At 37.1% G+C, this 25495-nt stretch overlaps 6 protein-coding genes and 1 pseudogene across 11 annotated transcripts; 6 read left to right on the top strand and 1 right to left on the bottom strand.

Annotated features, from left to right (window-relative positions):
• Nucleotides 1-614: 614 nt before the first annotated feature.
• Nucleotides 615-1486, bottom strand: LOC104737655 (uncharacterized). The gene has a single exon (XM_010457879.3). It carries the CDS (start codon nt 1392-1394, stop codon nt 765-767), a length of 630 nt encoding a protein of 209 aa, XP_010456181.1. The 5' UTR covers nt 1395-1486; the 3' UTR covers nt 615-764.
• Nucleotides 1487-1772: 286 nt separating this feature from the next.
• LOC104737654 (uncharacterized) lies at nt 1773-4694 on the top strand. The gene has a single exon (XM_010457878.3). It carries the CDS (start codon nt 1909-1911, stop codon nt 4369-4371), a length of 2463 nt encoding a protein of 820 aa, XP_010456180.1. The 5' UTR covers nt 1773-1908; the 3' UTR covers nt 4372-4694.
• A 2404-nt stretch (nt 4695-7098) lies between these two features.
• Nucleotides 7099-11410, top strand: LOC147930030 (uncharacterized). Its single transcript, XM_087480833.1, has 4 exons — nt 7099-7124; nt 7541-8034; nt 8296-9062; nt 9149-11410. The coding sequence occupies exons 1-4, from the start codon at nt 7099-7101 to the stop codon at nt 11408-11410; spliced, it is 3549 nt and encodes a 1182-aa protein (XP_087336959.1).
• A 3725-nt stretch (nt 11411-15135) lies between these two features.
• Nucleotides 15136-15925, top strand: LOC104737653 (auxin-responsive protein SAUR32 pseudogene; annotated as a pseudogene).
• A 1280-nt stretch (nt 15926-17205) lies between these two features.
• LOC104737652 (pectinesterase inhibitor-like) lies at nt 17206-17996 on the top strand. Its single transcript, XM_010457876.3, has 2 exons — nt 17206-17510; nt 17608-17996. The coding sequence occupies exons 1-2, from the start codon at nt 17296-17298 to the stop codon at nt 17900-17902; spliced, it is 510 nt and encodes a 169-aa protein (XP_010456178.2). The 5' UTR covers nt 17206-17295; the 3' UTR covers nt 17903-17996.
• A 1026-nt stretch (nt 17997-19022) lies between these two features.
• On the top strand, nt 19023-20741 carry LOC104737651 (transcription factor bHLH14-like). Of its 2 annotated transcripts, none has more exons than XM_010457873.3 (2): nt 19023-19413; nt 19568-20741. In XM_010457873.3, the coding sequence occupies exons 1-2, from the start codon at nt 19198-19200 to the stop codon at nt 20597-20599; spliced, it is 1248 nt and encodes a 415-aa protein (XP_010456175.3). In that variant the 5' UTR covers nt 19023-19197; the 3' UTR covers nt 20600-20741. The 2 variants fall into 2 exon arrangements, with proteins under 2 accessions (XP_010456175.3, XP_087336568.1); XM_087480442.1 differs by having other exon boundaries at nt 19059-19457.
• A 2109-nt stretch (nt 20742-22850) lies between these two features.
• On the top strand, nt 22851-24293 carry LOC104737649 (uncharacterized). 5 transcript variants are annotated; one of them, XR_015577458.1, is made up of 5 exons: nt 22851-23198; nt 23517-23574; nt 23672-23765; nt 23844-23944; nt 24047-24293. XR_015577458.1 is itself a non-coding variant. In XM_010457870.3 (5 exons), the coding sequence occupies exons 1-5, from the start codon at nt 23139-23141 to the stop codon at nt 24081-24083; spliced, it is 342 nt and encodes a 113-aa protein (XP_010456172.1). In that variant the 5' UTR covers nt 22851-23138; the 3' UTR covers nt 24084-24293. The 5 variants fall into 5 exon arrangements, 4 of the variants coding, with proteins under 4 accessions (XP_010456172.1, XP_010456171.1, XP_010456173.1 ...); XM_010457870.3 differs by having other exon boundaries at nt 23852-23944; XM_010457869.3 differs by having other exon boundaries at nt 23849-23944.
• The last annotated feature ends 1202 nt before the right edge of the window (nt 24294-25495 follow it).

Below are 25495 nucleotides of genomic sequence, written 5' to 3'. Positions count from 1 at the left end.
AGTTTACATTAAATTCTATACAAATATAAATTGTAGGTGTGATTGTTTATATATGGCAGCAAATTAGTTATTTTTTGGTTCTTTGAAATGTTGAATAAAATAGTAAAGAATGGGAGAAGAGACCCAATTAGCTATATCCATGTTTTAAGAGAGAGCGAGGCCGGTAAGTCTCCAAGGTCATCGTCTGAAAAAACATTTGATTCTAAAAGTGTTTTTTAACTACATTAAAAATCGCCTTACTTGGAGAATCATAAAGCATGCGTAGCTAGGACAGCCAATTGAAACAAAAGCTACCCCTCCCTTTTGATGGAGCTGTGAACATCTGTCCCGGTTGTATTCTGTGCAGAATGTCTTTTGGTCCAAAAGAGGTGGAGAACTGGTCCTTTGACCAGAGATTAATTACATCATGTGGAAACAAACGTTGGATTTGATGTAATTAATCTCTTTTTCATGCAATTTTTGTTTCATCAAGAAACACAGACAAAACAAATTATTACAGATTCTTTCAGTTTCCATTCTCAACCAAAGATCAGTCAGAGGATGAAAAAAAGGAAAACATAATAATTCAAAATGAACACCCTAGTCTAATCATTAGAATTGTTAGCTTTAAGATGTGGACGAAAAAACAAAGTTTGGATTTGATATAATCTTAAGAAAATCTATTACATATTCTCTCAAAGTCAATTAAGACCTTAACCAAAGAAGCAAACTTTGGATTTAATATAGTCTATGATTTTTTTGTGTATAAACTCAGTATGTTATCATCAAGCAACCCGGACAAGTTTTGTTGAATCAACAAAGACTAATTCATTACAGATTCTCTCAAATTCCATTAAGACATCAACCAGAATCCCAGATTTACCTCTTGTCATCAACATCTTGACCAAGCCCTTTATGTGTTTACCAAATCTGCCTCTCTCAACCACATCGTTGACTAAGATGACTTTGTTCCTCTTCTTATCTTCTCCCACAAGAAACTCCATCAATCTTCTGACATCTTCTTGAGTCCGACCAAGACAATTCTTCGATTGACAAACGCTCACGAGCGCCGCAGCAAACCCTGAGGCCGCTTTATCGTGCACCGGAGGAGTAGCAACTCTCGAGGGTTTTGTCTGCGGAAGCGGAAACGAGATTGCTCTGGAGAAACTAGGGTTTTTGTTGTTGTGTGAGTATGATGATGAGGAAGAAGGTGATGACGTCGATGCTGGTTTTGAAAGATTGGTAGATGAAGCCGAAGCGGCGGCAGCGTTAACTGTGGATTTAAAGCGGCGGGAGATGGATCTCAACGGTGGTTGCGGCTGTGGAGGGAGAGAAGGGAGGTTGAAAGATGAAACGGAGGCTGAGAGAGTATCCATGGCTGACGATAAAATGAAAGAATTGCAGTCCTTTAACATATTATCCACCCGGAGATGATTAATACAGTTATAAATATTTCAATTTCCCTTTTTTTATGTATTAAAAATAATAATAATTTGTTAACAATTTTAAAAATATCTGAGGTAACGTACATAATTGAAAAAACTGCCAATAAAATACTGGATCTAGAGTTTTCGTTAAAAAAAAAAATCTAAGTAGGTTTTGTTTAGTCAAAGTTGATTTTGTTTAATCACATATTCCTACATTTAATAAGCGTATATACTAAATGAGTAATTTTTGTAATTCTGAAATGAAAGGTATCTGATTCTGAACACGTATTTTAAAATTTGTGAGAAGAACGTATCTAATAAAGTGAATCCAATACTTTTCTTTGTGTTACTGATATACTTGTCTCAATAAGGTATGTTTCGTGTAGGCTAAAGTTGTCTCCTCTCGTTCTTGAGCTTTTAGCTTATCTATTTGAACCAAACGTATGGAAACAATTCTACATACTCACACCGATCCAATAAACTAGTGAGAGTTGAGAGAATAATGTTTAATAATCGACAATCTCGCCGGAGGTTTCGGCTCGGAAACTTAGCTAGACTTGTCCAGTTACGTCAAAACGTCAGCCAACAACCACCGCCACCACGAATGACTCTTCAAGAAACATTGTCTCAATCGCCACCACAGTCACCTCCTCCAACTCAATTTTCATCTCCGATACCTTCAACATCAACAGTTCCTTTTATCGAATCCCGTCAAAATAGCGGCGGCTCTCCACCACAACCAAAGTCATCAACATTGTCGCCGTTATCACCAAAACCAAAGGAAGAGTCTCAGTCGCAGCCAATGCCACCACTCATGTCAAAACATGTCGAAACACATCGGAGTCTACTTATCCACTCACCACCCAAGTCACCGCTAATACCGCCACTGATGTCAAAACATGTCAAAACACATCGAAATCTACTTATCGAATCACCACCTAACTCCCCACAAGAGTCCACTGAGTCTCAACTGCAATCTCTAGCCTTGGTGCCTCCTACACCAACAACACCAAAAGCAAAAACGCCATTGTCCCCTCCGTCAACGCTAAAGCCTACCGAAGAATCTCAGTCTCGACGGTCTCCTCGATCACCTCCGCCGCAAGCATCACCACCGTCATTGTCAGGACCAGAATCTCAGATGCCTTTACCACCACCCGAAGCCAAATCCCCACCTTCTTCACCTTTAACGCTTGACACTAATGAAGAATTCAATTCCAATACATCTCCACCGTCTACATCCATTAATGAAACTCGATTACGACCATCGCCTCCAACATTATCAGAAACATCACAAGCAGCCATGACTCCTCCACCATCTTCACCGTCAACGTTAAACGCTAATGAAGAATTCCAATCCCAATCGTCTCCACTCCCGTCTAAATCCACTGATGAAAATATTTCCCAAACACAATTAATTTCGTCGCCACCACCACCGGCATTATCAGAATCTAGAGAATCTCATCCGCTTTTACTAGAAGCCATAATACCACCGTCTTCGCCGTCAACAAACGAAAATTTTCATTCATCGCTTCTGACATCTAAATCCGTTAACGAAACTCGGTTCCGATCATCGCCTCCGTCGGAAGCATCGCCACCATCACCGTCCGAGAAAGGTGATACTCAATCGCCTTCATCACCATCAGAAGCCAAATACCCACCGTCTCCACCGTCCCAACCGCCTCCACTATCTAAATCCATTAATGAAACAAGGCCTCCATCCGCGCCTCCGTCATTATCAGAATCTGGTAAATCTCAACCGTTTTTGCCACCACAAGAATCTAGAATTCCACCGTCCCCGCCGTCGACGCTAAACGCAACAGAAAAATCCCAATCGCAACCGCTTTTGCCGTCTAAATCCATTAATCAAACACTTTTCCGGTCATCGCCTCTGTCGGAAGCATTGTCAAAATCCGGTGAATCTCAACCATCTGTACCACTTCCAGAAGTCAAAACTCCACCGTCAATGCCAAAAGTTAATAAAGAGTTCCAATCCCAAACGCCTCCGCCGCCTCTGCCGTCTAAATCTGTTGCTGAAACTCAACTCCGATCTTCGCCACCACCGTCGTTATTAAAATCTGATATAAAATCTCAATCCCAAACGTCTCCATTTTCAACGCGAGTTGAAGAATCTCAATCCCAACCGCCTCCACCGCTTCTGCCATCTAAATCTACTGATGAAACTCGGTTCAAATCACCACCATCATCATCGGATTCTGTTGAATCCCAGTCGTCTTTACCACCATCGAAAGCCAAAAATCTACCGTCTTCGCCGTCAATGCTAAAGGCTAAAGAAGATTTCCGATCTGAAACGTCACCACCACCAGAAGCCAAAATCCCACCGTCTCCGCCGTCAACACTAAGCGAAACTGAAAAATCACAACACCAGTCGCCTCCACCGTTTCTGCCATCTAAATCAATTGATGGTACTCGGTCCCAATCACTACTACCACCATCAACATATACTGAGAACCCTAATTCAACACCGCCACCATTGTTGTCTTCGAAAGCTGCTAAAAACCTCAGATCTCAATCGCAGATGAAAACACCAATCCCCTCTCCTTCCACTTCTCCAGCCACGATCAACGCACCACCATCTCCTCCTCCGAAATCGCCGCCGCCACTTTCATCCTCACTCAAATCCCAGATAATTTCGTCACCTAAACTATCGTCACTCCAAACTGAACCTAATAAGTCAACTGAATCTCACACTTCAGCAGATCACAACAAGGATCTAAACCACAACTCAGATAAACCGGACGTTAAGCTCATGAAGAATAAAAACAGGGGAAAGGCAATTTGGTCAGAGAAAAAAACAGAGCCGATGATTATGATGTTCATCAACAGTAACGTCCAAGGACTCAACACGTCACTATCGCTTGATTCATCATCCTTCGATCATGAACCAGGCGTCCACTTAACCATCGATTCTGGTCATAGTTGTGATTTCTCTTCAAAAGTGTTTTAGTGTTGTGACTTGTCTCACACGTATGTGTATATGCAAATTTATATATGATATCATCATGAGTTACAACAAAAGAAAAAAACCTTGTGTAACAAAAATTTGGCGCCATTACAAAAAATGGGCCTTTTTGGTTGGGTAAACTTAAGGCTAAGTTGATTTACTATACAGGTTCGGCCCACTGAACCTTGCGTAGGAGAAAATGAATCTTTTGTACGCCTTTTTTTTTTTTTTTTGGTTGGCATATGTCTTAGCATAAACCACAATCCCAATTGAAAAAAGGGAAATATGATCTTCTTTTTGTTGTTGTCAACATGCATTACTAGTATTACGTTCCTGTATTAATTATGACTTTATGAGATTAGTTTACGTTACAATGTTACGTTAATTATATGGATCAGGGGGTTCAGGGGGCAGGGCCATTCGTGTAAACGTAACTGTATGTGTATATATGTAAAGAATGAACTATTGTATTGCCTTAGCTTGCACTGATCATATTGAGCCAGCTTAATATATCATACTCAAACATTATTTCATGTTATGAAGTAGAAGAAAAATATCAGCATGCATGTTATGAATTCTAAATAAGAAATTATCAACCACTAAGAATTATACTTACGTTTATGCACTTATATATGTACTCTATTAATTATTTTGGTTTTATATTAATCTTCAACCTCTTGATTGATTCTTATACAAATATCAAAATAAATAATGTTATTTTGTTTTGTATATTTTTTATATACAGCTGTTGGTCAAACTGGTACAGTTGATATGGTAAATGAAAAGTCAAATCACAATACAAATTCCCATGATGTGCAATATATACACTGTTCACCTCTTTTTTTGATGTAATTCAATCTAAAATAATCTCACTTTCGAAAACGGAAGCTAGTAACATTTGTTATTGCACAATACAAACTCCCATAGAATTAACATTCGAATTCTCAACCTATCATTTCTTTTCAACACACACAAACAATAGAACGTTTTTGATGAAATTTGATTTACTAGTAAATGAAACCCCAAAAAAAAAAAAAGAATACAAATACAAGCCAGAGACCGGATATATCAAAATCAGAAGTAGTTTTTTTAATTAAAGCTATATAGGGGGGAAAAGGAGCTGGATGGCATTATAGAGAGCATATAGAGACAAACATGCCTCAAAACTTTTTGACAGAATGCTTTATTGTAGTATTTATTACTTCCCTAATTACAATGTAGCCAAAAACGAAGTCGTCGCCAGACTACTATTCATGCATGCATACCCATCTGTGTTTAAATTCAAACACTATTGGGAACATACAATATATGCATATATCGTTGTAGACAGAGGCGTGAAGTTCCACGTGAAAAAATACCCCATGCCATAAAGAAACAAGAGTAATGTCTTCGCGTTGAACAACTTTTTCCACTAATACTTCCAATTAGCGTAGACCTGATTCTGCAACTTATCTAGTTAGCTTATTGTGTTCATATTAATATGGCCTTTACAATCTTCGCCACTTACCCATAATCAAAATATTACGAATATACGAGGTTACACGCAAAAAACGTATAAAACAAAGATATCTAAGAAAATTTCTAGAATATATATAGTACTATTCCATCTTTTGTTAATATATAGCTAGCCAGTATATGTTTTAATTTGCAACAAGATAACCTTTGATAATTGATGTGTGATAATTAAAATTTTATACTGTAATTTTATTTCTCAGTTTTATGTATTACTGTGTGTCTAATTGAAATGTGTATTTATTTTAGTGCAAATTAATTGAGTTTTTGAAACGTGCATATAACTGATAAAGTGGGAACTTGGCAGTGATACCAAAAAAGTAAAACAAAAATAAATATGTTTCTACAACTGGTCATCCTCAATGTACCCAACTACTACTCTGACGATTTTCTCTTGCCTTATTTATTTCTCGATTTCATATACTATATGTCTATGTATATTTCGTTTATAAATGTAGTTTAATCTCAACCAATCGCATATAATCTATTTTCCTAATATAAGAAATTAAAAAAAAAAAGTTCGCAGAATATGCAAAAATTTCAATGAAAACATGTCGGCTGAGAAATAATTAATGACGTGGATACTTAAAATGAATACAAAAATAATTATATTTTAAAGAAGACAAGGCAAGCGCTAGGGTTTTGGAATGACAATTTGTTTCGGTCTTCTTAAAAGCCCACCACCTCCTCATCATCATTCCCTCATCATAACACCATCACCATCTCTCTCTCTCTCTCTCCCTCTATTGTCTTTTTCTCTCTCTAAGTATTACTCCTTTAAGATTGAGCTGTGACTGTGTGATGGTTATCATGAAGAGAGGCTATTTCTGTTGTGGGGAATGTTGTTTGGATCGAGGATATCATATCCACACCATACACAAGTTTTTATATATATATATTACGATATGCATGATACGATTGTGCAATATTGTCCATATATATGGTATCGTCGGACCAGGCTTCATTCCCCTCAACATGTTAAATGCCGTCAATCACTCATGGATTGTTTATTTTGGTTTTGACAATGTTGGCTGTTTGATGAACATTCTCTCTCTCTCTCTCTCTCTCTAACTGTTTCTATGCTGATCCTGATTGATCCAATAATCATTTTCTTGCATTGTGTACAAGTCGGCAAAAACTACAAAAACCAATTTAAATGATCCTTCCCACTTAAATGACTACAAAATGCTAACGTGATTAGTATACATTTAATTTATGATGACGGATCGAGTCTCTTCTTTGAGGCAATGACTTTTTCAGTGAATAATATTCGTAATCGATTAAGTGGGAAGGAAACCGGTTAACATTTTTTTTTTTGAAAAAGCAGAAACTGGTTAACATAATAAGTAATTTTATGCCTGTTTAGAGATATATATGCAATTCGTATTTGATTAAGTGGGAAGGCAATCGGTTTTTCGTAACATGATATTTTTATCCATATAGGTTATAAGTTTGGACACTAGTTGAAGATATCATCACATATCCTATATTGTTAACAACTTACTTTAGGACTCCTTGGAAGCAGGAAAAGACGCGACCCCATTCCTTCATCCTCCATCTTCGCCGATCTCGGCGTCGGCTCCTACCGGCCACCATGACTAAAAAGAAACCCAAAAAAACACCTCCTATCGCTTGTATCCCCTCCCCCCTCAACAAATAGGTCCCTCGGATCTCCTAGATCTGAACAGTTATCTGAGCCCTCCAAGGTCTTGGCTAATTTAGGAGTTTCCGTTTCAGCCGATCCATCCTCTCGTGTGGAGGCGGAGTCAAAATCTGGAAACTCTAATTTCCCTGCTCCAGCAACCGCAGTCCCTCGACATCCGGTATCAGCTGTCACCAGTGAGAAAGTAAATCCCGGAAACCCTCAAACCGTGATGAACACAATTGAGGCAAACCCGACAATTACTACTCCCAATCTAGCCTCTCCGGTGAATCAGGTGCCGTCATCTGACTCCCCGTGGAAAAATCTTGTTAACGGTAGCTCGATAAAGCTATCAAAGAAAGGTACTCCCTTCACTCTTGATTCGGGTGAAGCTTGTGTAACGATACCAAACTCGGTGATTGAAAAAAATAGAAAAGCCTGGGACAGCTTCATCCTTGGTCAATTCTACGAGGAACCTCCATCTAGAGGTGCGGTACAGGCGATTGCGAACGGTATATGGAGTCGCCAACGTAAGGACATCTCGGTCTCCAAAATGGAGGGAAACTCTTTTCTTTTTCGAGTACCCTGCCCAAATGCTCGACGCAGAATTCTTAGCCAGTGTCTCTGGCAAATAGACGGACAGTCGATGTTTGTAGCCAAGTGGTCTCCGGAGATCACACCCTCAAAACCGGAACTATCTATGGTCCCAGTGTGGCTTGAATTTGTGGGAGTCCCCTTGCAATTTTTCAATCGCGAATGACTTGAACACCTAGCGGGTCTGGTTGGACACCCGGTCTGTCTTCACCCACAAACCGAAAATCTGATCAACGTGGAGGTAGCAAAGGTATACACAGTCATTGATCCGAGGAAACCGCTGCCAGAAGCTGTGAGTGCCCGCTTTGAATCCGGAGAAGTAAAGCGTACTCAGGTCTCGAGTCCATGGCTTCCTTCCCTTTGTAGTCATTTTAAGAAAGTGGGACATACAATATCCCATTGCTCCAAAGCGCCGCCCAAGTGTTCTACATGTGGCTCTGTAAAACACCCTACTGCAGAATGCCCAAGAGCAAAAAAGGAGAAGGCACTAGGAAAACGCCCTATAGCAAGCCAACTTCCCATCATAGGGTTACCACCAAACCTGGATTTGGGTGACCAATCGGTCTCCAAGCTCCCACCTGTTCAAAATGTAATCCACCCGGTTGTCCCGCTAAAACCAGTACCAGCGGAAACAGTCCCACCCGTATGGTCAGTTGGGAAGAGTGCAAAACTTGTGGCTTCTCCAAGGACAGAAAATAATTCAAATTCACCTAAATCAGCTTCACCTCCTCGTGTTCTGGGTCTTGACGATGGTAAACTGTGTATTGACTTGAGAGACAATCTATTTTCCCATCTATCACCCCAAGAAAATGCAACAGGCGATGAGGAGTCAGAAACAAGTTCAGCCAATCTCTCGGAAGAAGATGACAATTCGGAAGCAGAAGAAGATCGCTTCTTAAAGGTTGTCTCCAAGAGAATGCTGAGACAAAAGTTGCGTAAGGACCGGGTAAGAGGCCCCTTAAACCTCTAAACCCCATATCCTTTTATGGATATTTTTGTTGGAATGTAAGGGGGTTTAATGACCCTGTAAAGCGGAGAAGTATTAGGAAGTGGTTGAAACAAAATCAACCAGTTTTTGGTGGGATTATTGAGACTTATGTCAATCCCTTAAAAGCGGATAATATAGCCTCTCGAACTTTTCCGGGATGGTCTTTTGTTAATAACTATGAGTTTTCAGATCTAGGAAAGATCTGGATCGTTTGGCATCCCTCTGTTCAGGTAACTATTATCAGTAAATCCTTGCAGATGATCACATGCCGTGTCAAACTGCCTTTTGTCCATCACCAGCTTGTTATCTCTGTGGTCTACGCCTCCTCTACGAGTAATTCTGCAAGGAAAGATCTTTGGGCTGAGATTGTGGATTTAGCCGCAGACTCGACACTCACAAGTTTGCCCTGGACTGTTCTAGGTGATTTCAACCAAACGCTTCTGCCTCACGAACACTCTGACCAAGATGCAAATGTGATGACTTCGGGAACGCGCGACCTCACACAATGCCTCACTTCAGCCTCTCTAACTGATCTTCCCTACTGTGGCAACACCTTCACTTGGACAAACAAACACACATCTGGTCACGTTGCAAAGACACTTGACAGAATTGTTGTAAACGCGGAATGGATCTCAGCTTTCCCCTCTTCCCTAGCAGTTTTTGGAGAACCTGCCTTCTCGGATCACAGTCCCTGTTGTCTGTTCCTGGATACTCAAGTGCCAAAGAGGAAGAAGCCTTTTAAATTTCTGGTGATGTTGAACAACCACCCAGATTTTGCTCTCCTTGTAAAGCTCTGGTGGGACGGCCTCAACTTTAATGGAACCAAGATGTTCAAAATAGCAAAGAAACTAAAAGCCCTGAAAGGAGTGATTCGTGAGTTCAGCAAAGGAAATTACTCAGGTATTGAGAAGCGAGTACAACTGGCCTACGATGAACTCCTTCGATGTCAGCAGGACTTACTTAAAGCACCCACTATGCAGCTAGCTATGCAGGAAAAACTAGCGCATCAGGAATGGTGTTTTTTAGCTAGAGCTGACGAATCCTATCTAAGACAAAAGTCTCGTATATGTTGGCTCGAAGAGGGGGATAAGAACTCAAGATTTTTCCACCAGTCCGTTATTGTCAGGCAAGGATTTAACGAGATCATCTTCCTTCTTGATAACAATGATCAGGTGGTGGACTCTAGCCAAGGTATCCAAAACCTTGTGGTGGAATTCTATCAAAATCTACTCGAAGAGCAGCACCAACTCACCACAGCATCGGTTCCAGAATTAACTGAGCTACTTCCTCAACGATGCTCTGAGGCAGCTTCTCGGATTCTGAACTCACCAGTAACGCCGGAGGAGATAAGAAATGTTATATTCTCGTTGCCACAAAACAAAGCCCCGGGTCCCGACGGCTATTGCGTTGAATTTTTCACAGCCCACTGGGAAACTGTCGGCCAATCAGTAATAGATGCAGTCCTGGAATTTTTCCATTCTGGTAAGCTCCTCACTCAGTGGAATGCCACCATTCTGACTTTGATCCCAAAGATCCCAAATGCACAGCGAGTGACTCAATTTAGACCCATATCCTGCTGCAACACCTTATACAAAGTCATCTCCAAGCTACTTGCTAATAAGCTTAAGAAGGTACTCCCTGATTTGATCTCCAACTCTCAATCTGCGTTCATACCGGGTAGACTTTTGGTGGAGAATGTGTTGCTTGCAACTGAGTTAGTGCAAGGATTTAACCAGAAGAATATCTCCTCCAGAGGAATGCTTAAAGTGGACCTGACGAAGGCTTTTGACTTGGTTCACTGGGGATATATACTAAACACCCTCAAGGCCTTGGATTTCCCTACTCATTTCATTAAGCTTATCGACCAATGCATCTCTACAACCAGTTTCTCTGCATGTGTAAACGGTGAATTATGCGGATATTTCCGTGGAGCAAAGGGCCTCCGCCAAGAGGACCCACTCTCGCCCTATCTGTTTGTCTTGGCAATGGAAGGACTATCACAACTCCTATCTAAGCAGTACAACTCAAAACTGATTGGCGCTCACCCTCTTGCTATGGACCCGCAAATCACTCACCTAGCCTTTGCGGACGACATAATGGTGTTCTTTGATGGAAAAGTGGGCTCCCTAACTCACATTGCAGCGGTTTTCGAAGAATTTTCCAGAATATCTGGCCTCACAATGAATTTTAGCAAAACGGACCTCTTCGTAGCAGGAACCAAGTTGAAACCTCACAGATGGCATCTCTTGGCTTCAACATTGGTTCACTCCCAATTTAATACCTCGGGTTTCCCCTCATGCACATGAAGCTAAGGCTAGCTGAGTATCGACCCCTTATCGAGAGCTTAACAAAGCGGCTATCCTCTTGGACATCCCGGGCACTATCTTACGCAAGTCGTCAACAACTCATTTCTTCGGTAATCTATGGCACCATAAACTTCTGGATGGCGGCATTTGTTTTGCCAAAGGGATGCATTAAGAAAATCGAAAGCCTATGTATTAACTTCCTCTGGAATGGCAATGGGGGTCGGAAAGGTTCAGCAAAAGTGGCATGGAGACACTTATGTCTCCCAAAAAACGAAGGAGGATTGGGATTCAGATGCCTATCTGAGTGGAACAGAACATTGATGCTTAAACTAATATGGAGACTTTTTGGTACCAGTGACTCACTGTGGGCCTTGTGGATGTGGAACAACAAAATCAAGGATCATTGCTTTTGGAGCTTGGATGTTAAAAAGCAATCGTCTGCCACCCTAATATCCATGCTCAAATTGCGTCACATTGCAGGAACTTTCCTCTATGCCCATCTGGGTAATGGTCAACAATGCAGTTTCTGGTTTGATAGATGGACACCTTTTGGCCCCCTAATAGAGTTCATGGGACACACCGGTCCAGCTCAAACAGGCAACCCCCTGCAGGGAAAAGTAGCTCAAGCTTCTACACTCGGGGGTTGGTCACTCCGACCAGCAAGATCCTCACAAGCGGAGGCCCTCCACATCCATCTTACATCCGTTAACCCACCCTCCTTATCAGTGACACCAGATTCCTATTCATGGCGGATAGGTTCAGAAGATCTTGTAAGTTTCTCCTCTGCTAAAACCTGGGATGCCATCAGACCGCGAGCAACTCCTCCACACTGGACCAACCAAGTTTGGTTCAAGGGTGCAATTCCTCGCCATGCTTTCCTAGTTTGGCTCATGCATCTCAACAGACTTCCACTGAGAGAAAGACTGGTAAGCTGGGGTATGCAAATTGATCCTTGCTGTTGTATATGCGGTTTGGAATAGGAAACGCGTGAGCATCTGTTCCTACGATGCCGATATGCTGAGATCCTTTGGTCGGAGGTCACAAGACGTCTTGGATACAGGCCTTTCACATTTCACACATGGCAAGCTCTCTCGGAATGGTTGGATATGAAAGACGGGATTACACCCCTCTCTCTTCGCAGAATTACTGCACAAGCTACCCTCTATGCAATTTGGCATGAGCGGAATTGCAGGTACCACAACAACGCTACTACGGATGCTATTACCACTTTCAAGACCCTGGACCGTCAAATCCGGGATGCCATTTTGGCAAAGCAGAGCAGGAGGAACTTCAAAAACCTTTTGCTAGTATGGTTGAAATATAACTAAGGCTTGGGTGTATATCTTCTCTTTGGTGTCTCCTTCCCTGTTTTTATTTTTTTGAACAAGAGAGGAACCATGTAATACGGCATTGTAACTTCAACAAACTTTCGGTTTAATGAAATTCACATAAGTAAAAAAAAATGTTATAAGTTTGTAACATCATGTTCTGGAGTTCCAAACTTATTTTATTTTAATTTCATATTTATATAACTAAATGTAGCTTTTAGTTTTCGTTAGTGCAGTTATTTTTGTTTTTTGTCACGAAGACAAAGACATGTTACATCTGGCCTCAACATGTTTGTATATTGTTATTTACTTATTTATGTATATAAAAGTCATATATATTTCAAAATAACCATATTTGTTCTCGTGATTTATAAATAGGATTCACGGGAAATTGAAGCTTTTGACTATGGGGGGGGGGGGATAGCAAAAAAGAGATTGAGAAAAAGTCTTTTGTTTTTTCCGTTGTCAAAGTTGCTTTTCATGTCACACCTTTTATCCTAGTATTTATGAAGAAGATGTGACGTCTTCTCTTAATTCACTCAATCGCGACTTCCTGCGTCGTAACGCTGCTCTGAAATCAACCAAAAAAACAAACTTTTTAACTGATTCACTCGACTAATAGTCAATTTCGGGTTTTTTTTTTAAGAAAAATAGATGTAAATGATTGAGTTGTACAGTATGAGGATTAGTTTAGTGAAAACAAAAAAAAAATCCATTTATTGAATACGATCACACTGGCTGGCTGCTTTATACATAATGTGGATCAAAGCATTTGTAAAACAGGAAGACGTGTTTATCGAACAAAATATGTTCATAACCAAAGTAATATGTATAGCCCATGAATAAACCCAATCGATTATGTCAAACTTATAGGCCTGACGGTCCATTTCACTTTTAATTTTCTGGCAGAACATTTTAGAAAAAGCATTTTCGCATAATATATTTTTAATTTCAAGTGGGAATTTTACCTATAAATAATATATTCTCTCCACTAGATATTCCAAGAATCTAATGAGGTTTTACTTTTTTTTTTCTTTTTGTACAATTTATACGTACTTCCCATTAATCCGTTTGTGTCCCCATTAAAAAAGATTCTCTTTAAACTTTATTTCATATTTCGCCAAAGATTTACGCATTTGATTCTTTTAAAACTCGGTTAAAATGCATTATTGGCGGTAACGCAAATTTAGTAATTTATTGTCGAAATTTAAGTTATTACTATAATGTTTTTCTTAACAATCTTTAATCTGTTTAGCTGAATGACCAACTTACCTTTGTACTAGAGATTATTAATTACTATGTCACCTTTCACTATAATATGAATTGTCTTTGGAGAAAGAAAATAAAAATATATACTAAAACAAATCAATATTGCAATTGACTATACAAAGGAATTTCACTTTATTGTGTTGATGTGAATTATATAAGTAAAAGTGATATATATAAACGAAAAAAAAAAACGAATTCGTATGAAGAAAAAAAGAAATATATACTTTGTGGGAAAGGCAACATGTGGAAGATTCCAATCATGTAAATCAGACGCTAGTTTTTGACTATTTGTAATTAATATGAAAAGGTTTTATTTATTTTTGAAAATAAAAGAAAATAATTCGAGATGTATCTACTTTAGCGCCGGTTTGCACGAATCTAATTTTTCCTACCACTAGACCACCACTTTTTTTTGTTCCTTATCCCAATGTTTCTTTCAAGTTTCAAAATAAAAATTTGGCTTCTAATAATTCGTTCCACGGATAGAGATATTCTATTCAATATATCAAAAACATTTCGTGAAAATATCACATTTTCTGTTCTAGCTTAATGGATGTGACATTTAGTTAGATATGGGCAAAATAATTAAAACCGAAATTGATTAAAAATGAAACCAAACCAAACCAAACTTGGAATCGATAAACTATCCGAACGATTCACGGCTCTAATATTCGAAGAATTGAAACAGTTCACAGCACCGAGAACTGAATAGGTATAGGGTATTCGAAATATAATTATTATATCAAAATATTGATTGCATTTAGAGATATTGAGATAATATGAATTAGTTGCTAACTTTTACAATCATAAACCCATATATATCAAATATTTGCAAAACATAAAATTTCTGTTTTAGTTTGATTGATGTTACAAATACTCTTAGGATGTGTGTCATCATCTCCGTTAATCTTGGGATTAGGTGGATTATCATTTAAGTTTTAAGTTTTAATGATGACAAAAAGGAAAAAGAACAAAAAATAAAGTACATCATACTATATATATAAGTATACATTTAGGAGAAGATTAAAGTTTGTTTTAGTGCTTTAATTTCAAGTAAATTATATTCGATATACTTTTTTGAAAAGTTATATTATTAGGGATTCAAATTCGGTCCAAATACGTTAAAAAAGAAGAAGTAAACTTTGCTATAACATCACTTCTCTTTAAAACCACTTAAAAGGACTCATCTTCAAAGCAAATGACCAACATGCGACCTTTTCTTAACCATCCATCTCTTGCAACCGTCCAAGAACCCTGGCTATTTTCCTCTACTTTCTAGGCAAAACAAAAACTAGTTTCTCGAGAAAATAAATCAACATGGGAGAAACAGAAACCATGGCGACAAACTAACTAAACCACCTATATCTATTATTATCTATATATACTAATATATATTCATCAATGGGTAACGGAGACAGAGCCATGAGCCACTGGAGCTTCCACATCCCACTTCTCCATAATCATCATCATCATCATCATGAGCATGACCATGAAAGGATACCAAAAGGGTGTTTGGCAGTGAAGGTAGGACAAGGAGAAGAGCAAGAGAGATTTGTGATTCCCGTTTTGTACTTTAATCATCCTTTGTTTGGACAACTCTTGAAGGAAGCTGAAGAAGAGTTTGGTTTTGCGCAAAAAGGAACAATCACGATCCCTTGTCACGTTGAGGAGTTTAGGTACGTTCGAGAATTGATCGATCGAGAAAACACTAAATTTCTCGGTCATAATCTCTTTGATCATCACCACCAACATCATCACAACCATCTCATCCGTTGTTTTAGAGTTTGATGATTTTGTTTTGGCTTTTTTCTTAGATAAAATATATTTTGTATAATTATCTCATGTTGTTGTTGATTGTAAATAAATATCGGTCTTTGTTTCATCTTTATCTAATTGTGTGGCTTGTTGTTGTTGTTCAGATATGTCTCATTTTCCTTTTTTTGTTAAAGTACATATGTGTCATGATGATGACATGTACGCTTATGTCGAGAAAACCCTTTAATTTCTCTCGGCTTTCCAACTATTTTACTAGAGATGAATCATTTGGACAAAGAAGTAATTTAATGGATTTTTTTCTTGTTTGATAAATGTAATTAATGGTTCTATACCACACATATACATATACTGTATACAAAAATATATCTTCTGTGTTACGTTTACGTTGATAAACATACGTGAAAACGTAAGCTTCTTTATATCACGTATGTAGAAACTAAAGAAGGGTTTGAGGTTTTTATTATTGTGTTTCTAATATGAGATCATTACATATATGAACAATACTAACACCAATCTAACAATTAACATAATGCTAACACCAATTTAATGTAAACTTTTCTAGCCAATACGTGTAAATACTTGTGCAAGAAGTAATATAGAGATTTATATTATTTTTTCGGTGGGGTTTCAAGGATTTCACCTCATAGATGAGTTTTGATGGCTCACAATACTTGGTTGGCAAGATAAACATCTTGCTTTCCTAATAAAATAAATGTATACATTCTTTAATCTTTAACTGATCGAGATGTTCTTAAATTTTTGTTGTCTACTCAATTGTTTATTCATTCTTTACGGTTGTAAAAACAAAACAACCTTATGAATTATGATATTTATAAGAAAAGACTTTATAAATCACACACTTGCAGGAAAGTGAAGTAAAATATACCCTTTAAGAACCCGAAATTTTCATTTCGATTATAATTTTCCGTACTATTCCTTGAAAAATAATAATGGGTCGAAGAATTTTGAAAGTGGAAAGAAATGGACGAGAGGCTTTGACCATTCTGTATGGCCAGAACAGCAAAACGCACTCACTACAAAATACGATACGGTAGGTATATTCTTCTTCGCGAGTTTAAAACATGTTTATAAGTTTATGGGTCAGTTTGCACCAAAAAAATAAGGTTTATGAGCCTATCTTTGGGCTTTAGTATTGCTTGAAAACATATTTCTAAATGAGTTTTTTTATAGACTTCCCCCATGTAGTAAGCAAATCCAACAAGCCGAAAATGACGACAAATGGAGAGAATTAACACCAAAATTTATTTTAAACAGTCATAAAATATCTTTAAATGAATTAATATTTTTTTAAAATCTTTTAAATTAAAAATTAACCTAAAATATCTTCAAAATTAAAGATTACTTTATTATTTAATGAAGTGAGATATTATAATTAAGAAGAGAGATCTAATATGCTTTTCACCCAAATGGAGTAAAACAAGACGAGCAAATTCGCACCTCTCAAACAAATATAGTATAACCAATCATAGGAAAATACTTAGCATAAACAAGATGATCAAGTGTCTCCTGTTAACAATTCTGGTGATCTCTCCAATTTCGATATGCGCCAAGAAGGACCTGATGATAAATGAATGCCACAATACACAAGTCCCATCCATATGTATGCAATGTCTCGAATCCGATCCAACCTCCGTTCAAGCCAGCCCTGTTGGCATCGCTGGCATCATCCTACACTGTCTTGACGCTCACCTCCATATCATCATCAAGCAAGTTTTCACTTACAACCAAATATATATTATAATAACTCTTATATATATTAATATATCCTCTAATCTGTTATCAATTCTTTAAAAATTGGTGCAGCAACATAACGGATTTATCCTCGAAGAAAGACGAAGGTGAAGTGAAAACAGCTCTAGAGGTTTGCAAAAAGGACTTGTCGATGAATGTAGCTACAAACTTGTCGGAAGCCAAAAGAAGTCTAAAAACCGGTGATTACGATAAAGTAAACCATTTGATAGAGCTTGCACTTGGCTTTCCTCTTCAATGTCTGTTCAAACTCAAACTTGTCAAGTTCATGTCTCCCCAACTAAGTAGTCAAATCAATATATATGGCCAACTCTCTGATGCTGCTATGCGGATCATTGATCGCTTCTAATAACTCCTTATTGTTCTCTGTATAATTCGTAATTCACCTCATTTTCTAACTTATTTTTGGAGAATAATGAAATAGTTGAACATATACTTCATTACATGATGTGACTCGTGTCGTCACCAATTTTTTTTTTAAAAATGATGTGCGTGGTATAAAACGATGACAACAAATAAATAGAGTATGTTGAATCCATTAGTTTCCTTGGCCATTTATCTGCGAACCTTTAAAGTTTAAACCGAGTTCTCAGTATCTTCGTAAGATTCATGTAAACTGGTTCCTACGCAAACCTTTCACGAAATTCCTTAAAACCTTTCCAAACACGAAGTTTGCGTACAAGATCTTTTATCAATATATATAGACGATACAATTATATTTGTCACCCAAGTGACTTTGTTTTTCACGTTGGTAAGAAGAAAACAATTCTTTTCAAATTAAAATCCAATCATATTTTTGGGTGTGTGAATGGTGTAGGGACCATACATTAACATCCTACCATCAAAAAACCACGTACCATGCACTGTGGGACAATAACACATTTCTAAACTGATATATGTTTTAGGCTTGTCAAACTAGTCAAATATATTCATTTATGGTAGCGCCCAGTGATAAAATAGCTAAAACATATTAGGTTAATTATTATGTGATTAGTTGTAGCTAGTGAAGTGATATCCTAAGAATTATTCGTCGGTTTTGCCATTCAGTCGATATTTATTGGTTAATAAATATACGCACTTGACCTATTTTGTAAGATGGAAGTTTGTGTTAATAAATTAATATATCATTGTTGTGTCATTATACTGTACGAAGTTAAAGTCGTCATACATTTCAAGTTCTATCCTTTTCTTTCCTTTTTTTTCCAGCCAGTTCTTTTCAGATTTGTTAAAATAAGTTTTGTTTTTTAATTATCATGCAATGTAAACTCCAAAATAAGATATTGTCTATATAGGTCATCAAAGTTGGACCATTAAAAGTATAACAATAATTTGTCTTCTTACTATAACGTTAAAACGAGGAAAACAATTCAGTTTTCACGTGACTGACTATGTACGTACTATTGATTTTTTTTTTTTTTTTTTTACGTACTATTGAAATATTAATCATAGGATAAGTGACCACGAAAACCAGAATAAAAATAGGAGTTATTACATATCGAAAATAAACTTATTTTCTTTCTATTTATATCTTCTCTTCTCTCTATTATTTAGAATCTTATTCATCCAATCCTTGTCTCTTAATTGGTTTGGTTGGGAAAATAAATAGATAATAATCTTACTTTCTCTCCATCTTTGTCTTCTTCTATGCTATCTATTACGCAACAAACTCAAGCCGTAGTGTCCTCGTCTTCGACGGATCTACTTCAGCAAAAACTCCGGTTTCTCGTGGAAAAATCGCCGGACCAATGGGCTTACATCATATTTTGGCAAAAGATAATTGATGATCAATCGGACCAGTCTTACTTGGTTTGGGTTGACGGCCATTTCTGTGGAAACAAGAACAACAAAACCCAAGAAAATGTTCATTTTTTATTTCTCTTATATATATTGTTCTTTGTCTACGAGTATGTTTTACGATCAAAATATTCAACATTTATTTTATTCAACTTAAAAAAAAAAATCTTACAAAACAATATAATTTTTCTCACCCTTTATTTTTCGTTTCTTTCTTCAGCATACAACTAAGAGCATCGAGTGTGAGCTTATGATGGATTGTGGAGATATTGAATTGTTCTATGCCACATCTTTTTACGGTGACGATGGGTCGCGGAGAAAGGAAATTTCCGACGAATCTTTGGTTTGGCTAACCGGTCTCGACGAGCTCCGGTTTAGTAACTACGAGAGGGCTAAAGAAGCTAGTTTTCACGGGGTACACACATTCGTCTCCGCACCCATACACAATGGCATTATCGAACTTGGTTCGTCTGATTCCATTAAACAAAACTGGAACTTCATCAACCGGGTCACGTCAATGTTCGGGTCCGGTCAAACCCTAGAACTCACTGACCAAACCGGTTCTTATCCTAAACCTGAAGAATCAGATTACTCAGAAATTGGAAATCAGCAAATCACATCGGAAAAAATACGGAGGACGAAACTTGAGACGACGGGCGTAGCTACGGCGAAAGAGAACCATCCTTCGCCGGGGTTTTCCCACGTGGAGGCGGAGAGGCAGCGGAGAGAGAAGCTAAACCACCGGTTTTACGCTCTACGTGCCGTCGTACCAAACGTATCAGGAATGGACAAAGCGTCGCTCTTATCCGACGCCGTTTCGTACATCCAAAGTCTTAAAACCAGAATCAATGATCTCGAAAGTGAGATCAAGAATTTGAAGACGATATTGACCGCGGAGACAGATCATAACTACAACAGCAGCAACAGGTCTCCGTCTTTCGTAGACAAGGTCAACCAAAAACCTTCGAAGTCAAACTTGGAAGTGCAAGTGAAGGTCGTCGGAGACGAAGCCGTGGTTAGGGTTCAGACGGAGAATGTGAACCATCCTACGTGTGCATTAATGACTACGTTAATGGAAATGGATTGTCGTGTGCAACACGCGAACGCATCGCGCTTGGGGCAGATTATGGTTCAAGACGTTGTTGTTTTGGTTCCGGACAGATTACGATCGGAAGATAGTATAGGGACCACACTTGTCCGAAACCTAGCTAAGATCACTAAGCTAAATTTCGCCATTAATGAAACTCGATAATGATTTAATTGACTTATTTTGTTGTTGTCGGTTTCAAACAGTATATATTCATTGAGTGTTTTCCTTTTTTCTTTCGATGAGTATTCAAATGGATGTAATTAATATTTGTACTTACGAGTCATAATCCATATTGTATCTTTAACCCTCTTGTCGACAAAAAGAAAACAATCCATATAGAAAGTATGAATAGTTGTAGACCATAAATCTTAGGAACACATGCACCAAAAATCGGTAATTTCGTAACCCAGTTATGGGGTTATGTTGAATTCCTATACCATATTTATATTGTGTAAATCCATATATAAAGTTCAATAAAATTCAAATTTACTGCCCCAACTCGTAAAACGGTGTTAAAACATACATAAGCCAGCCGTAACAGTGTTAATAGACCATCAACGGCTCCTTATGTGTACATACACGCCACGTATGAAACGGCGTCGTTTTAAGAAACAAAAGAAAAAGCTTATTTTGACTAAAACGACGTCGTTTCTTCCTTCTTCTTTCTTTTTCTCCCTCCTTCTCTCCCTCCTCAAAAAAGAGTGTCTCGTGATCTTTATCGCTTAAAAATCAAAACTTTCAGGTAACAATTTAATGGGTTTCACTCTCTCTCTAAAGCTCTGTTTTTACCTTTATTCTTTTTTCTTCTGCGTTTTATTATATGATTCTTATTAGATCCAAAAGCTTTTTATCTAGCTTTTCTTATTCTTGTTACTTTTAACTAGATATGTTTGTAAACCTAAAATAGAAAAACAATCTTTTCTTTTTTCACTTTTTTGCATGAAAAGCTTTTGATTGGCTTTATACTGGTTTTGGTTAGTTCAAGAGCTTCAATAGGTTTATGTTTTATTACGATTCAATTGATTTGTCACTTAGATTTGAATTCAAGATCCCATAACAGCTCAACTTTGTTCTTGAGGTTCATTTTTATCCAATTTGGGGAGATCCATGATTGTTTGATGTGCTCAAATCCTCAATTTGTTGCTGTTAAGTGATGCTATCGTTTGTTTTTAATGACTAGATCAGGTCACTCTCTGATGATATCTGTGACAATATTGATTACTAGAGTGAAGAATCGGCTTTCATAACAATCACAGATCAAGATTGCTCTCTGTTATTAGTTTTTTTTATATATTTTCTCTCCTTCATGATGACCTCAAAAACTCCAGAAGGATCACTTACCAATTCCAGTCAAAGTATGTCAATCAACACGTTAGCAGATTAAGTATCTTCGAGTTTGTCTTGATCACCCGTTTCTCCCGACCTTGTATAGTCATTTCGAATTCGAGAAGTTCTCTTGTTTGGTTATGGAGTTTTGTCCTGGAGGTGATTTGCATACACTAAGACATAGACAACCAGAGAAACGTTTCACCGAGCAAGCAACAAAGTAATTAAATCATTCAAACTCTCTCTCTATCTAAGAATTTCGATCTCTCTATGATGCTTTCGGATTTCGATCTCCCTATGATGTACCATTAGCCTCTCGATAGTCAGATCAGCCAATGTCGGATTTGAAGGCTTGTCAAAGAATTCAGTTTCTTGCTCTCAGCAACCTGCTTGCTTCCAGCAACCATCTTGCATCTCAATGCCTCCAACATCTTCCTTCTCTCCTCGAGTCTTCTCATCGACATCAAAGAAAGACAAGAAACCTAAACCCAAAAACGGGAACCACCAAGTAACTCCGTTGCCAGAACTCGTTGCAGAGCCCACATGTGCTCGTTCAATGTCTTTTGTTGGTACACACGAGTACTTAGCTCCACAGATCATCAAAGGTGAAGACATGAAAGCACAGTTGATTGGTGGACTCTGTTTTTTGGTAAAACACCGTTTAAAGGAAGAAACGTCGTTTTAGCCAAAATAGCTTTTTTTTTTGTTTCTTAAAACGACGTCGTTTCATACGTGGCGTCCACGTAAGCAGCCGTTGACGGTCTCTTAACATGGCTTATGTATGTTTTAATACCGTTTTAGAAGTTGGAGCAGTAAATTTGAATTTTATTGAACTTAATGTATGGATTTACACACTATAAAACATGGTGTAGGAATTTAACATAGCCCTTTAGGTGGGGTATGAAATTACCGATTTTCCCACATGCACTTCTTTGAAAGCAAGTTAAGACCAGTAAAACCAAGTCAGTTCATAAGAGCAAATTCAACTGTGATTTTAAAAGGATTTTAAAGAAATGCTTAACCTTAAAAATAAATCAAAATACATTATAATTGTTAAAATCGATCCTAAAATAAAATAAGAATTTTTAGGATCATTAAGGATCAAATATGTGCTGGTCTTTGATTGGTTGCTGGAAATAACAAAACAAAAAAAAAAAAAATCCATCGAAGCTTTTTTTTTTGTTCCTCTCTCTTTCTTTTCCTTCGAGCCGATCCCAACAAATTCGGTGAGATTTTCTTCTCAAGTTGAATTGAGAAAATACATGAATCGGAAATGGGTTTCTAATCCGGCGTTATCACCATCCAAGCGACGACGGTGACCATCGACGATATCTGGTTCCTCAAACGCAAACCCCAAATCGGGAATGAATCGGAAATGGGTTTATTGTTGCAAGATGTGAAGAAACGAATCTCCGATGTTGTGGAGGATAAAAAGGTGAGTAATGCTTGCTTTGTAATTGTTTGATTGAGTGATTTATCCTTTGACTGATGCTTGCTCTGTAATGTAAAGAGTGTTGTTGGTAAAGCAATGTCGTTTTCAAATTGGATAAGATTATATAATTTGGGGGACTTATCACATTTTAAGTTAGGGTGGTGGTTATTTGAGATTTTGGTTTAGCTTTCTATATCACATGTTGGATTCTCCAATCTTAAGTAGATATGAATTTGTTGATGATGATGATCATTAAAAAGGCTATTGATTATTGGAGGGATTGATCACTGATAGAAGTTTACATATATCATTTTGATGCAGGAAGCTGTAGCGGTAACAACTGCAATTCAAGAGGAGATATTCTTGGAGATGGGAATTGGTATAGTTTTCTTCTTTAGTCGTTGTTGGTGACTTTGTTTTGCACACCATTACATCATTACATGTGTCTAAGTGAATGGTTTTACTGTTAAAAACAGAACCGGGATTTGGTATTGGGTGCTTGGGAAAGCTGAACTCTGCATCTGAAAATGATAAAGAGTTGATGATTGGTTTCTACAAGTTCCTCGCTAGGTAAGCTCTCTCTCCTTACCATCTTACGAGATTAGTTTATGAGAGTTTACTACTACATATGACTGGCTACTTTCAAAGCTTAGTAGGGAGGAGATGGCATGTGAAGAAGCTGAGCTAGGACCAGATGGATTTGAACAGAAAATGAGAGCACAACAACTGTTGTTGTGTTGCAAGAACAGGTATATTTGAATGTTCTTATTTGCAGCAACTAGAGATGCTTAAGTATATGCGTAAATTTCCACAAGATGACCAATCTGCTATTCTTCATGCGGCAAAAAAAGGAACTGTTTTTTTGCAAATTCCTCGGTGCCTTGGTGATGGTTCATGCTGAAAATGCTTTTTCTTATGTGATAGTTATCATTCACTTTTGTGTAATCTTGTTTTAATATGCTTTTAAATCATGTAACTTTAAATTTTATGAAATGCAATAATTTATGTTTTAAAAAAATGCTTATAAATTTCAACCAACCAATTGTACTTATATTTTACTTTTCAAATTAATTTTTTAAAAAATTTAAGAACCCAAAATTAGGATCTTACTATTGGAGCATACCATTTTACAGTTTTTTAAAAAAGTTTTTAACTTCATTATTTCTAATTATTATAACTAAAAGCATACTTAAAATCCTTTTTTAACATTCCACCATTGAACTTGCTCTAACTTCACATAAACAAGCGCATTGCTTTATATTTTACTATTATCAAACAGTTATTAAGATTTAAAATCATTGATTGGTTTTAAAAATATATTTACAACAGTTTGGGCGGGGAAAAAAAAATACCAGTAGTACAAAACTGTGTAAATGTACAGACAAATATTGAAGTATACAATAATGAGAAAAAGTGGTACGTACAATAATGCAAAGAAAAGAAAAAGCGTACAATAATGCAATTGAATTGTATATTTCTTATTCTTTTGTTTGCTAACAATAAGTACTAATTGCAGTCAAATGTTTAAAATGTTTTTTTGTGCGCAACAAAGTTACGCATACGATATCCAAAACATTCACATAAGAAATACAACATATTCCAATTTGTTATGAATATTCTATATTATATAGATGTACATTATCGCCCATTAGTAGATCTAGTATATAATTTAAAATGCTAAAGTGCCCATTAGTAGATCTAGTATATAATTTAAAATACTAAAGTTGTATCACTATATATATGTTATATCCTATGGGATAAATTAATAATAGCAAGAGAACAATTCTATAAATCTATTGTTATAACACAAATTTGTATTTTTTTTATTAATTATATATACATGGTTTTAGGTTTCATTTTTTTCGTAAAGAAAGATATGCTATGCAACAAACTATATCACGTGTCGATTAAATAACTATGATACGATATAGTTTCTGCTATGAAATTAAAGTTTCTTGATAGAAAGTCAGAAACATTTATCTTTCAAATGATCCCTTCTCCAATCCTCTGCTGCAGCCAAAAGTGTCACGAGGTCCACAAAAACAATATATTGGCAGTAATTAAAAAAATTTGGTACTCACCGTGAAAATTTACATAAATATATAAACCTGTATAAAATTTGTTATATTTAATTAGTGGGTTCTTTTCTATACCTTCTTTAAATTTGGTACTCAACATGAAATTTTTTATAAATATATAAACCTGTATAAAACCTATAAATAAGGCTAATAAATTTGCAAAACCATTTCTTCAATTTAAAACCATTTCTTCAATTTATATGTTTGATCTTATTTATCTCA

This window comes from Camelina sativa, chromosome 13 (assembly GCF_030686135.1).
Source record: "Camelina sativa cultivar CO46 ecotype springtype chromosome 13, ASM3068613v1".
In the NCBI taxonomy this organism is placed as follows: domain Eukaryota; kingdom Viridiplantae; phylum Streptophyta; class Magnoliopsida; order Brassicales; family Brassicaceae; genus Camelina; species Camelina sativa.
The sequence above is the reverse complement of the archived record's forward strand: the minus strand, read 5'-3'. Positions and strand labels throughout refer to the sequence as shown.

Coding starts and splice junctions, on each gene's coding strand:
- LOC104737655 (XM_010457879.3), bottom strand. CDS start 1,394: ATGTTAAAGGACTGCAATTCTTTCATTTTATCGTCAGCCATGGATACT.
- LOC104737654 (XM_010457878.3), top strand. CDS start 1,909: ATGTTTAATAATCGACAATCTCGCCGGAGGTTTCGGCTCGGAAACTTA.
- LOC147930030 (XM_087480833.1), top strand. CDS start 7,099: ATGACGGATCGAGTCTCTTCTTTGAG. Junction 8,035..8,295: donor GGTACAGGCGATTGCGAACG/GTATATGGAGTC, acceptor TTGAACACCTAG/CGGGTCTGGTTGGACACCCG. Junction 9,063..9,148: donor AAAAGTTGCGTAAGGACCGG/GTAAGAGGCCCC, acceptor GACCCTGTAAAG/CGGAGAAGTATTAGGAAGTG.
- LOC104737652 (XM_010457876.3), top strand. CDS start 17,296: ATGATCAAGTGTCTCCTGTTAACAATTCTGGTGATCTCTCCAATTTCG. Junction 17,511..17,607: donor CACCTCCATATCATCATCAA/GCAAGTTTTCAC, acceptor AAATTGGTGCAG/CAACATAACGGATTTATCCT.
- LOC104737651 (XM_010457873.3), top strand. CDS start 19,198: ATGCTATCTATTACGCAACAAACTCAAGCCGTAGTGTCCTCGTCTTCG. Junction 19,414..19,567: donor ACAACAAAACCCAAGAAAAT/GTTCATTTTTTA, acceptor TTCTTTCTTCAG/CATACAACTAAGAGCATCGA.
- LOC104737649 (XM_010457869.3), top strand. CDS start 23,139: ATGGGTTTATTGTTGCAAGATGTGAAGAAACGAATCTCCGATGTTGTG. Junction 23,199..23,516: donor ATGTTGTGGAGGATAAAAAG/GTGAGTAATGCT, acceptor ATTTTGATGCAG/GAAGCTGTAGCGGTAACAAC. Junction 23,945..24,046: donor TTGTTGTGTTGCAAGAACAG/GTATATTTGAAT, acceptor CGGCAAAAAAAG/GAACTGTTTTTTTGCAAATT.